Below are 14736 nucleotides of genomic sequence, written 5' to 3' on the forward strand. Positions count from 1 at the left end.
TACTTGCTCCATTACAAACGCTATATAAACAAACTCTTAAAGTATTGGATAAAAGGCCATCAGGTTATCAATACTGCAATATCATTCAAAAACATAAACTCTTGACTTTTGAAAATTTTATGTGTTTTGCTAATGTTTGTTAAGTGTACAGAGTATTTAATAATTTGTCTGCCTCCCCATTAGATGAGTTTATAATATTGCTCTCAGAGAACAACCGGAGAACAACCGGAGAACAACTAGGGCGTCCAGTAGAGGTCACTGTGCCGTCCAGCGCAGACGTACTGAGTTTGGCAGATCAGCCTTCTCTATCGGAGCCTCTAAGCACTGGAATTTAGTCCTAAAAGAGATTAGAGACATTAGTACATTCACTTGTTTTAAATATAAAGTAAAATTATGGTTAAAATCTATACAATCATGTATCCATTAATCATGTGAAACTTGTTGTCTGATAGGCGATTTGTGTGATGATGTTTTATGGTATATTTATATGTGTTTGTTGGATTGTCAATTGTATGTCCTTTTCCTGCCTAGGGTTCCAAGAAGCTTGTGTGATGATGATTTATGGTATATTTATATGTGTTTGTTGGATTGTTAATTGTATGTTTTCCTTTCCTGCCCAGGGACTACAGATGAAATTTAGCTTGTAGCTAATTCTGGTATGGCTGAATGCCATACACTGTCCCTGTTAAATAAATAAATAAATAAAATAACAAAGTACTGGTAATAATGCTTAATTGTACAGTGCGTTAACTTACGTGTACTTACAGTGTACTTACCTAAGAAAGTACTGGGTAATATAAGGTAAGTACATGGGTTAAGGTTAGGTTTAGGGGTAGGTTAAGGTTTAGTACCTAGTTATTACCCAGTTATTGTAATTACTATAATAAGTACATAGTATGTACATGGGGAACAGGACTGTAAAAGGAAGCGTTACAGGTTAGGTTTAGGGGTAGGTTCAGGGTTAGTACCTAGTAATTACCCAGTTATTGTAATTACTATAATAAGTACATAGTATGTACATGGGGAACAGAACTGTAAAAGGAAGCGTTACCAAAAATCTAATGGTCATTTTTATATAGGGGACGTCCCATACAGTATGCACACATCATATCAAACCATTTTACTGCTGCATTTTGGAGAAATGTCACATTTTACTACGTCAGAGGCCCATAACAACCTAATTTCTAATAAGGAGAAAAAAACGAATGGTCAGTTTATATATGGCACATCCCATACAGAATTCAGACCTCATATGAAACCATTATACTGCAGCGTTTTGGAGATACATCACATTAATCGACTTCAGGAGTGTATAAAGACCTAATTTCAGATAAGTAGAACAAACTAATGGTCAGTTCTCATAAGGGACATCCCATACTATATGCACACCTCATATCAAACCCTTTTACAGCAGCATTCTGGAGATAAGTCACATTATTCCACTTCAGAGGCCTATAAAGTGCTTATTTCTAATAAGTAGAAAAAACTAACGGTCAGTCTTTATAGGGGACGTCCAATGCTGTATGTACACCTCGTGTGTTTGTGTATGTGTGTGTTCTTGTTTGTCAATCCTTGTGGGCAGTAAATGTCCCCACAGGGATAGTAAAACCTGAGATCATCTACATCCAGCGGTCCACACAAGGAAAACTGACGAATACACATACTAAATTATGCTTATTTGAAAATGTAAAAATGCAAAAAAAAAAAAATCTGTGAGGGTTAGGTGACATATCTTCATTTTGCCTTCATCATCATTTTCGTGTGTGTTCTACAACACGATCTGTGACTGTAGACACGGCCTAAATAAGATAAGCGGCGGATAATAATTTAAAATTTTGAACTGTGTGTGTGTGTGTGTGTGTGTGTGTGTGAGTTTGGACTTTGAGAACCTCCCAGCTATTCACCTCCTGTGCCTTGAACAGGGAGAACGCTCCCTCGAGGAACAGTTCCTTGCTCCAGAGGAAGTTTCACGACCTAGCCCATCAGACAACCTTTTCTGACAAATGCCTGTACTCATTTCTGAACAACAACCTGAACACCGCCACAAAAGCGCAGTTGTGTGGTGAGGGTCCTTGAGGGAGCTTCATGGAATTGGAGGAGTGGGTGCTGGCGTCTTGTGGATCACCACTCACCGTTGGAACTGTGGACAACAACGCCAGTCCCACTCACAACCCAGTTCCCAGCCAAGACCACCCAGACTGTTGAACACCGCAACGGAGCTTGAGCAACACGTGTCTAAGCAGATGAGCGAGCCGGCTGAAACATCTATCGCAGAGAGAGTGCTTGTGGAATACGAGTGCATGCATGGAAGTGATCCCCACCCTCCTGCCACTGAGATTGAGTTTTTGGTCACTGCACTAGAGAACTGTTTTGATTTTGGAGAGGTTGATTTTCTGCCTCCTTTGCTATTGTCAAAGCCGTGACAAATGAGTGGAGGACATAAAATCAGAAAATCAATTACAAAATAACTACCATTTCTGTCTGACAAATGATGTTAAACATAAATATTTATGTTTTACGGCAGTTTATGGTATAAAAAAAATCTGCCAGTTGTGGTTGCCTGTAATTTAAAAATATTAAATTACAAACCAATTTGTCATAAAAGTTATTATTGAGAATTACCAGAGGTTTAGACGTTGATGTTTTATTGAAAATTATAAAGTTTGAAGTCATCATTATGGAGATGAGTGTTTGCTTTAGTTGGGCTCTTGACCCTTGACTTTCTAAATTTAGGATTTCTCTGACTGCTTTAACTGTTTGTTTATAAAACACATTCATTATGGCATGCAAATCAGAGAGTAAATGTCAAAGAGTTGTTGGCTATTTATTGGTGATAACATGATTGTCATGTAGTGGCCTGATTCACTGATCTCATAAAGAGTCTTTTCTTTCATTGTTTAAGGTATGTTTAATACTAATATATTTCACAGTTTTAAGTATAATAGCTCTGTGACCCTACCGCATGCGAGTCAGTAACAAACAGATAATCCGAAGAACTTTCATAACACATGGTGTATAAAAAAAGGTTTTGAACTACTGCACGATTTAGACCTACACAGACATCAAGAATCAGCATATTAATCTCAACAACGGTGACAATCAACAAAATAATCAGATAAAACTCTGTCTGAACATCACAAAACAAGCTACTTAAAAGTTGCAGCAAAAACAACAGCAAAAATAAAAACAGATAATAATAATAAAAGAAAATACTTAGGCAATTCAGCATAATTTATTTATGCTGCAATGCATGCTGGGAGATATTGATGAGTTTTGATTGATGGCTCCTATAATGAACTGTACTTTTATCATCACCATTGTTGAGATTCATATGCTGATTCTTGATGTCTGTGTGTGTCTGAAAGATACAGTAGTTCAAACCTTTATTGTGCACAATGTTTTTACAACTGTTTAGATTATCACAACAGTGATGGATCACATGAATCATAGGGCTACTACAATCAATAATGTAAAATTAATTATCCATATAATCAAAGACATGTCTATATATGAGCTCATTGATTCAGGCCTCTACATGATGATTATGTCATCATCAACACATAACTAACATCACCTGATGCATTTTCTCTCTGATTTTCTTGCCATAACCAACATGTCATATATACACAGAGTTACAGCAGCCAGATATACACTAATGTTCTAACACAGTAGGAAAATATACATATTTCAAGTAACTTGTGTTGAATGTAACTAGTGTTTAATGACGAGCGGCAAGGTAAAAGGTTCGATCAACAACATATAACTTTAGGAGACACAGAAGTTTAACATGTAGGGAAATAACTTCATCACCATGCGGGCGGGAGGGATGATACGCTGCACTCCCGCAAATTAAATATGAGTGTAAAGTAAAATATATAAATGAGGGAGATTCTGATTGGCAGCAATAAAAACGTTTTAAGCAGCCTAAACTTGTGAATGTTGTCGGGTAGGGCGGGGCCTAATGTCACGCACACTTGTTTAGAGACAATTCCTTCCCGCTGCTCCGTGTTCGAATTCGAAAGCTAGTTCAAGTTCAAAATAGACAGCATGGACGAGGAACAGAGCGCCTCTAGTGCTTCAGATATAGGCCTAAGCGCTTCAGATGTAAGTACTTCTCGTTTCGTGTTTTGTGATCACATTTTAAATGTTTAAATGGCCTGTGATATAGTGAAGTCTATAATATAGTAGATAAGAATTATCCGTTTTACAAATGTTCCTATGTGTAGGCAATGCCTAAGGCTGTTTTTATGTTAGCCTACACGTTAAGCCTAATGGAATTTGGGCCGATTAATGTTTATCTTTGTTGGCGTTAGTTACTGATGCCTATTTAATGTTTTGTATGGTTGAAGATATGCAGGCTTACCAATAAATATGTTACCAAGTATTGGTAAGGAATTTTGTGCGCACGCATTTTTTTCCCCAAGACCTTTCGTCAGACAGAAAGTGCGGGGGGGAGCGGGACATTATATCACAGATGCGGGCGGGAGCGGGACTAAAAATGACAAATCTTTGCGGGAGCGGGCGGGAGCGGGACTGAACACTGCGGGAGCGGGTCTGAAAATTGTGTCCCGCGCAGGTCTCTAATTTAAAGCTACAGAGCACTATGTTCTACATCCTCCTTCTTTAATTGTGACAGATATTCCTTAATGAAAAGTTCCCTATGAAGTTCCTTACATTGTAAGTTAACTCAAAGCCTTTATCATTAAAAGCAACACATTTAACAGATTAGTTAAGCTGAGAGTAAGAAATCAGTCTATTTACACTTAACCTTTTTTTAACAGCTCTGTGATGAACCAAGGTTATATCTTGTGGAGACTGAAGGAAAAGAATACAGACGAAACCGAAAACATATCCTTCCTGTCGCGGAGCCACAACCACAACAGTTCGAGCACAGTGATATGTAATTTCCCTTTGTCCAGACCCCCTCTGTTGAATCTACCAACCAAATGGCGTGCTGAAAGTAGTATAGAAGACTTATGATCCAGTGAAATCTGCCAGAATGAGCTTTTGTGGTCTAGTACTGAGAATACAGTGGAGTTTGGCATCTGCGCTGCTACTTCTTCCACTGTGCGCATGGGGTGATGTGGACGTTTTAGAGACTTGTTTAGGTGCCTAGGGTCTCTCCACTGGTATAAACAGCAGAAATCTTCTTTATCAAATATCACACACACACACATACAATTTTTCTAGTACCTGCATATACAAACCACATCTGACATCCACACAAATTATAGTTGCATCATTAATCCAATTGATACAAAGGAGAAGAAAACAGGAATAAAGCGAGTATTTGCTTTATAGGCCAAACCTGAGAAAATGGCGCCATCTTATGAAAAAGTCCAACTTTAAATTTTGTATCTTTACCAACAGAATAAAAATGTTAGATGTTTGTTTGTTAAATGGCCCTGGGATAAAAAAAATAATTATGTTTTCAATAGGGATATTTTTGTCCTTAATGTCCTGAGTGTAAATATTTTGTGTTACTAGTGTAAAAATGAGGGTGAAATAAGAAAATTCCAATAAAAATACACACTTGTGCCAAAATGGATGAAATTGGCATTAACACATGAACAATTATTAAAATATAATAAAACTGAAAAAGACAAAAGTGTCCTTAAGGAATTTGCACTTTTGAACATTCAGACTTCAAGGGTTAAGTTGGCTTTAAATTTTACATTTAAGCATGTGATGAATGAGACCCTTTTATTACAGTGTTGTTATTGAAGCATAATTTACAAAACCTCAGATTTCAGATTTAATTGTGATTTTCTGATGTAATAAACAGTTTAACTGGTAAGATCCGCAGAGGAGTTCTGCAGTGATTATATAAGAATGGAAAGACTGTGTCATTGAAGGTTGTTTTGAACGTGAGTAAATGTTTGTTAGTTACAGGATCAGAGAATGACACTGTTTTTCTGTCATAGTCCAGCTGAACTCTCACATGCTGAAGCTTCTGTTTAACAGTAAAGACAGTGCCGGGTTGCTCAGGGGATTGTGAGCCGTATTTGCTGTTCCTGTAATCCACACGCCAGACATTAGACTTAAAGAAATCCTTTCCCTTCCTTTGGTTTGATGCTGTTGTTATTCCAAGACTCCACTCTGTATTGTCTCCAACCTCCACATCCCAACAGTGTGTTCCTGAGTTAAAGCCCTCAGATCCCAGGACACATGCATACCTGTCAAACCTCTCAGGATTATCAGGAATCTTTTTACCTACACGACTGTACGACACATTGGTCAGATCAGCAGAGAGTGTGAGCCAAGAAGCTGCTGTGTTTGGATCCAGAGTCAATGGAGCTGCAAAGACAATAACATCAGATTAGAGGATGAGATATGATGGTATTAGAAATGTAAATGTAAAACACATAAAGACTTTGTTGAAAGAGAGCATAAATCATAACAATTGTCTCTCAGTTACTGTCAGAATGGATTGAGGCTTCAGGTTTAATATCAGTATACAGTAAACACTATTGTATCCTAATTCTGTCACGGTTTATGAATTCTGTCTCCAGCCGCGTCTCATCAGCACGCCGGCTGCAGCTGATCAGCGCACCCTGTTTAGTCCCTCTGTTTTCACCTTGTCTTTGTCAGTTCGTTGTTGGATGTTTCCTGTGTTCCCGCTTGTGTCATGTTCCCGTGTTTCTTGCCTGTCTCCAGTTCCGCGTGAACTCTGCTGATTGTCTCATCACGACTTCCGGATTTCCTATTTTCACCACAACCCGGACTTTCACAGACCACATCCGCACCACCTTCACTCTCCGTGGATACTGGCATTCCCACAGCGTCCCAGTGCTGCCAAGTGACTTGCTGCAACCATCATCTCATCAACCATCATTTATAAATAAATACTTACCTTTACTTGCAATTGAATCCTCAGATTATTTCCTGACAGAACGAACTGACCAAGATGGATTCAGCAAGCAGTACTCCGTATTTGAATGAGTTCCTGTCCCATAGTATCACCAGAATGGACCAGCAGGAGGAACATCTGGGCATCACTGGACGCGCAGTACAATCCTTGGTAGCACAGGTGTCCGAGCTCACCCAACAGCTCCAACACTTAGCTGGTCCCACTGTGCCCAGTCCACCGCCGGTTCCCCACTCTCCACCAGCACCCATCCGTCAGCCTGACCCACGTCTGCCCTCTCTGGAGATGTACGCTGGTGAGCCTAACTTTTGTAGAGCATTTTTAACAAAATGCTCTATGTTCTTTTCCTTGCAGTCACAGACCTTCAGCACGGAGGAGTCTAAGGTGGCTTTGGTCCTGACATTGCTCACAGGACGAGCGGCAATGTGGAGAATAGCGGTGTGGGAAAATTGTCATCAATGCTGTTCCTCGTTCCAGACACTTTCGGAGGAGATGTGGCGAGTCTTTGATCGGGCGACCACCGGGCCAGAGGCAGCTCATCAATTCGCTGACCTTCGCCAGGGTAGTCACTCAGTGTCGGAGTATTCCATCGACTTCCGTACCCTGACCGCCGAGTGTTACTGGAACGAGGAAGCACAGTGGGACATCTTCCTGCATGGGTTGGCTGACCGCATCCAGAAACAGATCTTCACGCTGGACTTACCCGGGAAACTCGACAGGCTCATCGGGCTGGCACTGAGGGTGGGTAAAGCTCGGCTTTCCCGGGAGGAGAGAGAGCGTTGGAGATCCAGGGGTCTTTGCCTCTACTGTGGCGGAGCCGGTCACTACTTGAACACCTGCCCGGTAAATACAGAGCCCGGCAGTGAACAGGAGGCTACTGTCAGGCTTGATCTCCATGAACAAGACCTCACCCTCTACTCTCCTTCCGGTAAGACTGCTGTGGGGTACCTGGTCCCATCCCACGCAAGCCCTTCTGGAGTTGAGGGAAATTTTTTAGACTTCACTTTGGCTCGGACACTCGGATTACCCATCACCACTCTCAAGAACACCACCGCAGTCAGTGCACAACGGTCAAGAACTCCCAGCCATAACACACTGCACTCACCCCCTGACACTAGTCACATCCGGCAATCACACGGAACAGATTTCATTCCTCCTTCTGGACTCATCCATGGCACCCATAGTCCTCGGTCACCCCTGGCTGATACAGCATAGCCCGAGGGTTGACTGTTCTGTTTTTCAGAGGGAGGCGGCAAATTTATCTAACGTGCCCGCTGACTATCACGACCTGCAGGAGGTGTTCAGTAAGTCCAGAGCTGCTTCTCTTCCTCTGCATCATCCCTATGACTGTGCCATAGATTTACTTCCAGGTAAGTCTCCACCTAAGGGCAAACTTTACTCGCTTTCTGTTCCTGAAAGGGAGGCCATGGAGAAATATATTTCTGATTCTCTAGCTTCCAAATTCATCCGTCCTTCCTTTTCTCCAGCGGGGCTGGGATTCTTTTTTGTGGGTAAGAAGGATGGATCTCTGAAACCGTGTATTGATTACGGAGGGTTGAACAACATCACGGTAAACAATACTTATCCTTTGCCGCTGATGTCTTCAGCCTTCGAGTGGTTGCAGGGAGCCTCCATCTTTACAAAACTGGATTTATGTAATGCCTATCATTTGGTTCGCATCAGGAAGGGGGGTGATTGGAAAACCGCGTTCAACACCCCCAGGGGTCACTTTGAATATTTGGTTATGCCGTTCGGGCTGTCCAACTACCCAGCAGTTTTCCAGGCACTCGTCAATGACGTGTTGAGAGACATGGTAGACCAATTCATATATGTCTACCTGGATGACATTTTTTCGTCGTCTCTCCAGGGACACGTTCAACACGTCAGACAAATGCTTCAGAGGTTGCTAGAGAATGGGCTTTTTGTCAAGGCGGAGAAATGCGCGTTTCATCCACAGTCTGTTCCTTTCCTAGGTTGCATCGTCTCGTCTGAGGGAGTGCGCATGGATCCTGACAAGGTTAAGGCTGTGATAGATTGGCCAAGTCCAGATTCACGCAAGGCCCTACAGAGGTTTCTGGGGTTCGCCAACTTCTATTGGCATTTCATTCGCAATTTAAGCCAACTAGCCGCACCCCTGACAGCCTTGACCTCTCCCAGAGTGACGTTCAGGTGGTCCGACACAGCCGAGACTGTGTTCGCCAAACTCAAAAGTCGCTTTGTTTCGGCTCCCATTTTCGTCGCCCCTGATTCCTCACGTCAGTTCGTGGTAGAGGTTGACGCGTCAGCGGTGGGGGTAGGTGCAGTGCTTTCCCAAGTTTTTCTGTATGATCTGATGATTTTCTAAAAACACACTTTAGATTCACTTAGAAATTCAAGTAATTATTAAATATATTTCTATCAAATGTTGATGTTGTGTGTGTTTATATCTGAAATATCTTCTGCACTGTGTCAGATCTGTGAGACTCACTGTGTTGGACAGTTTCCAGCATCTTCTTCCAGACTCTGAACGGCAGGTTACCCAGATAACGCGACACATGAATCAAAGCTCCAGAACTCATCCGTGGATCCGGCTGTGAGAACTGGACTCTGAGGAACATTCAGGAGTCAGAACTGCAGTGAATTTGAGTTTAGATCCACTGAGAGAAGAGATATGAGCAGCTCACTTACCTTTCCATCCTGACTTTATAGTTCTGGAAAATATAGAGTTTAAAAACATTTTAATATCTTAGCAATCACTTTCATTGTCAATGAGCCTCTCTATACAAGTTGTTTTATGCACAAAGAATGAAGCCAGATTGATCTGTCACCTTTATAAACGAGACGTCATTGTCTTTCATCATCTCCTCCATGTCTCTGATTGTGTGTGAAAGAGCTGAGATGTGTGTGTTCATCTCCTTCAGCTTCTCCTTCATCCTCTGCTTCTTCTGCTCCTCTTCCTCCCTCAGTGCAGTGATTGTAGCTTCTTCTTCGTCTCTGAGAAACTGATGAAGCTTCTCAAACTCTTCTTTAATCTGACGCTCTGTGTGCTCAGCTTGAGACTGAAATCAAATCACATTCACTTCAGTCAGCTCTGTATGAACACACTCCACTAATGTCAATAAATAAACTCTGTGTGAATGTTGAGTATTTAACTTTATTCATCCTCACCGTGATGTGTTCAATTGTTTCATCACACTCTTCTTTCATTTCTTCTCCATGTTTGAGCTTGTTTAGTAAGGACGTCAGTGCTGTATTAAATTCCTCCTACAGGTTAAGATGAAAATCTGTGAAACTGCAGCTTTAAGAGTTTTAAACATGTTTTTATTGTTATATTATTTATATGTTGAATGGGTCATTCTCAGGAAGCATTTGTGTCTCAAAATTGCAGGACATATATTTTTTAATTATATAATTTGGAAAAGATGAACATCAAGAAATCGTGTTTTCGGCAAACAAATGTGTTTTTTGCAATGGCCAATGCTTGATTATTATATCCATGCATATATTTGAGGTTGTGTAAATAAAAATACAGATAGAGAAAAAATGTCAGTATAAATCACTTTTTGGTGTGTCTTGTCACACATCAGATATTTATTAAAAAATATGAATATCCCATGACATTGATTTTTTCATAACGTGTTTTGTCCCAATGCTGTTACATTCAAGAATATTTGAACATCAGAGCAGTTGAAGCTTAATGCAGAATTTTACATCAGTAGTAAATCAGAGATTTAGTCTGAGCAAAAATAAATACTGGTCTATTGTGTACACAAATAATACTGTTTCTATGTTTAGCACTGTATTCAAAATAATATGAAAGGAGAGACATGTGTCTTACCTTGTAAGATGAAAGCACTTCACTGATGGGTCTGAATGTGTGATTGGTGTGTTTCTCTGAGTCTCTGCACACTAAACACACAGGCTGTTTGTCCTCCAGACAGAAGAGTTTGAGTTTCTCATTGTGTAAACTGCAGATCTCCTCAGATCCTGATGAGCGTTTCTCAGTTCCCTCCTTTATCAATGAATCACACAAGTTTTTTAACACGAGAATAACTGGTGGATCATCTTTTGAGGATCTTCTCCTGCAGACAGGACACTCCTGAGTTGTCTTAGTTTTCCAGAACCGTTGTAGACACTCTTTACAAATACTGTGACTACAGGACAGAATAACAGGAACCTTGAAGATTTCAAAGCAAACAGGACAAGAAAGCTCTTCCACAGATTTTGAATCCATTTCCTCGTCTTGTAAAAGATCCAATGATCTACAATTTACTTTCACTTTCTGAACTTTGGTTTAAAGAGTAAATACAATCAAAATATAATTTGTGTTCATTCAGAAATAAACAAAAATGCTATAATATAAAGTATCCTCCTCTGTTTTAGCTTTTGTGACTCGTTTTAGCTTTCAGTAAAAATGAAAGGCAGAAATAATGACTAGTCACTTCCTGGTTGTTTTTGTGAGAGGGTGGAGTTTCTGAAGACAGACTGGTTATATAGTTGTATCTTTATTTTATTTGTGCTCTGTATTCTGGAAACAAAGAAATGAATAAAGAATCAAGTGAGAGTCTGTAGCATAAAAAAAACATTCTAAAATAATTTAATACTATAAAACAAAATTTAGAGATAGACCGCCATTGTGTGTGTTGAGTGTGTGTGTGTGTGTGGGGGGGGGGGGGGGGGTCATGGATAATATCAGTTGCTGAATTCAGAACATTCTGGTTGTGTATGCAACCCCCGTTCCCTGAAGGAGGAAACGGAGGACGTAGTCGACGTCGACTGAGCGGGATCACGCCAGGGAGCCAGTCATCTTCGAGTACTATTGACGCACTTTGAGGCGGGAAAGGACAGAGCTTAGGCCAGGTAAGTCACTGCTGTTCCTACAGGACCACTGGGAAAGCGTTCCCTGTACATGGAAGGGGCGGTGCGGAAGTCACATCCTACCTGAAGGGAGGTAACGTGGAGAATACACATATGAACTGGGCGGATGACCAGGCAGTACGACATATGGAATGTCACTGGGGTGGCTCCAGCCAAGATGGGCGGAGACTCACCGGACAGTGACGGCAGAAAATACTCTGCCAAGGGAAGACACAGGCTCGCTGTAGGGAGCCGTACCGTGGAAGAATACATATATGGGATCACCGTAGGGATCGCAACATATGGACCCAGCCTAACACAGATTCCACAAGCTTATGAGTGGTAGGCCTAACACCGGGCGTTCCGCCATGTCCGATGTCAGAGGGGTGCAGAGGAACTCAACAGGGTTCGGTTAAAGGGAACTCAACTGGAGCAGAAATGGAGCACGTATCCAGTCCATAGGAGGGGAATGGCGCAGCAAGCCGACACTATGAACCGGGCTCAAGGTGAAACTGGCTTCATGAGAAGGGAGCCGACAGGAAGCAGTGGTTCGACTAAGCTGTCGCCCAGCCCCCAACTCTAGAAATATGTCAGCAAAGCACCTTGTGTCAACGCCTAGGCGGGAGAACACACTCATTTAAGAGGAGCTCAAGTGGACATGTGCATCTCGCAATCTTCACCAAGATGAATCAGCCACCATTCAGTGGGCCAACCTCGCTTGGAAACAGCCTTCCCTCTCTGCCGATTTCCTTAACAGATAAGAGCTGGTCTGTGGTTTTAAGGCTTGCGTTCTGTGCATGTAACCCACAACGAAGCGGATGGACAGAGAAAGCCAGGGCTGGGTCTATCTCCTCCGGAGCAGCGCTTGCAGGCTCACCACCCGTTCCCATTAAGGGAGAGGTAGGAACCTTGGGCACAAATCCAGGCCGGGGTCTCAGCTCGTGAGAGTTAGCCGGCCCGAATTCCAGGCACAACTTGTTGACCAAAAGCCAGCAAGTCTAGTAGAGACCAAGCGAGCAGGAGAACTCTTTTAAAACAGAATTTTTAACTCACTGCCTGCAGTGGCTCAGGGGTGGTCTCTGAGTGCAGTAGCACCAGAGATAAGGCCCAAGAGGATAAAGAGGGGCGCAAGGCAATTCCTTTGCTCCCTCAGGAACCTGACGATCAGACGTGCTTCCCATGCATCAGCATCATGATGTGAGACAAGAAAACAGAGGCAACATCATTTTGAGGGTGGAGGAAAACAGCCTATTCCAACCCATCTTGCAGGAAAGAGAATACTGAAATGACCGAACACTCTACGGATCTCCACACGGAGAGAAGACTCACTCAATTAATAGGTTCCACTTCTAATTGGCGTAAGCACAACTTCCTCTTTTTAGGGGGTGGTCTCAGAAGTGATGGTAACTACCACATATTCCTGCGGTAGCCACCTGAACCTCCCTGTCCAGCTTAGGACCGGCCTTGAATCTCTCCAGGTGTCTGAACGCAGGTGCCATCATGCCCCGTCCCTGAAATGTATTCAGGGGAAGGCAGGGGAACTAGGTCTGGTTGGGCCAATAAGGGACAACTATCAAGACCTGCTCCACTCCTGTGCAAGCGACATGCGCGCACAAGACAGGAGCACTGCTCAACACTACATGTGAAGATCACTGAGCTTCAGGAGCATTTCTGCTCAACACCTGAGTGTGATGAAATTCACTGAGCTTAGGAGCATCTCTGCTCAACACGTGAGTATGATGAAAATCACTGAACTTGAGCAGGCATAGCAAAATGAATTGCATAGCCACTTTTTTAGAAGGCTCACTGGGGAACGCATTTCTGTAGGGCCCCTGAGGCCATCTGAGAGCCGGTGTCTGGCCAAGGGTTGTCCGCTCGGACAGAAATACGCAACTGGTAGGGGAGCGAATCCGGAGAGGCAACAGATGTAACTGTGAGACCACGAAATGGACCCGTCGCAGCTGCACCGCCAGGGGATGGAGTCTCCACTCTCCCTGGCCATAACTGTTTTGAGGCTCTTTGGTGGCATGATTGAGCAGGCCGGAAAAAATAGTGGAATGAAGCGACTGCAGAAGCTTCTGACTCCAAGGAGGCGGTGACGGGTTAGTTGTGACATGCGAGGGAAGCTTAGTGCAATGGTCGCGATATTGTCTTTTCAGACCAGTACCAGCTCGCTGAGCAGCGGTGGCTCAAAGCGAGGTGAACTGCAACAACTCGAGGCACGAATGCCCATGCAGTCGGAGGTCGCCCAGGCCTTTATACATGGCCCCTCAGTCGGTGAGGGTTTGGCAGCAGGCCGGGGTGAACTGTTGTCACACAGGACGTGCTGCTCTGCCATGGTCACCTCGGGACTCGATCATTAAGCTAGTGCTGAAGCGGTCTTCATATGGAGGAAGCCAAGCGGCTGCATCTGCCATATGCCCCAGGAGCCTCTGAAAGTTCTTTCAGTGGGACCCTTTTCACTTCTACACAGCACCAGCCGAACGCACTCTCTTCTTGAAAAGACGTGTTGGACTGAGTCTTTCTCCAAACTAAAAAAGAGATACTCAGCCCGTGGGCGAGATTACTCTCTCCCAGTTGACCTGAAGACCCAACTGGCTAGCACTCGAAGGGTAGGACTTTGTACTGATACTTCACACCCTTCGAACGCACGAACACAGGATGGCCCTCAGGTCGAACACTGCAGACCAATCTTGTGGACGGAGCATTTGGAAATGCATCTCTGTGTAACAAATTGAACGGAGGCTTTAGAAAAAAGGCCCGTCTCAATTAACACAGGACCAAGATGGTTGTGACCCACCTCTGTAGGGTCAAATTGTGGTACAGGCTTATAAAAGCCGGCCTTCATGTCGGCTGGAGGGAGCGGCTGCATTGCGTCCTTCGCCAGAAGACTGCGACGTTCGCACACAAGACAGGAGCACTGCTCAACATTTAGGTGTGACTAAAGTAACTATTTCTAGGAGCATCTTTGCTCAACCCCTAGGTGTGATGAATATCACTCAGCATGGGCGGAAGCCGAGCAAAAAGGAGTC

General features: G+C 43.0%; 1 protein-coding gene across 2 annotated transcripts; it reads right to left on the reverse strand.

The window, feature by feature from the left end:
* Positions 1 to 3701: 3701 nt before the first annotated feature.
* LOC143744242 (E3 ubiquitin-protein ligase TRIM35-like) lies at positions 3702 to 13839 on the reverse strand. Of its 2 annotated transcripts, none has more exons than XM_077235624.1 (6): positions 10686 to 13839; positions 10016 to 10111; positions 9676 to 9906; positions 9536 to 9558; positions 9336 to 9454; positions 3702 to 6297 (listed from the first exon to the last, which is right to left on the reverse strand). In XM_077235624.1, the coding sequence occupies exons 1-6, from the start codon at positions 11079 to 11081 to the stop codon at positions 5756 to 5758; spliced, it is 1407 nt and encodes a 468-aa protein (XP_077091739.1). In that variant the 5' UTR covers positions 11082 to 13839; the 3' UTR covers positions 3702 to 5755. The 2 variants fall into 2 exon arrangements, with proteins under 2 accessions (XP_077091739.1, XP_077091740.1); XM_077235625.1 differs by having other exon boundaries at positions 5104 to 6297; positions 10016 to 10108; positions 10686 to 11174.
* Between the last annotated feature and the right edge of the window lie 897 nt (positions 13840 to 14736).

Source organism: Siphateles boraxobius, unplaced genomic scaffold (assembly GCF_051911475.1).
Source record: "Siphateles boraxobius isolate OS27281-9 unplaced genomic scaffold, OSU_SipBor_1 2, whole genome shotgun sequence".
In the NCBI taxonomy this organism is placed as follows: Eukaryota; Metazoa; Chordata; class Actinopteri; order Cypriniformes; family Leuciscidae; genus Siphateles; species Siphateles boraxobius.

What these genes read in the sequence shown, in the direction of transcription:
- LOC143744242 (XM_077235624.1), bottom strand. Translation starts at nt 11,081, where the DNA reads ATGGATTCAAAATCTGTGGAAGAGCTTTCTTGTCCTGTTTGCTTTGAA. An exon ending in AAGTGCTTTCATCTTACAAG is followed by an intron (nt 10,112 to 10,685) that starts GTAAGACACATG and finishes CTTAACCTGTAG; the next exon opens with GAGGAATTTAATACAGCACT. An exon ending in AAACAATTGAACACATCACG is followed by an intron (nt 9,907 to 10,015) that starts GTGAGGATGAAT and finishes ATTTGATTTCAG; the next exon opens with TCTCAAGCTGAGCACACAGA.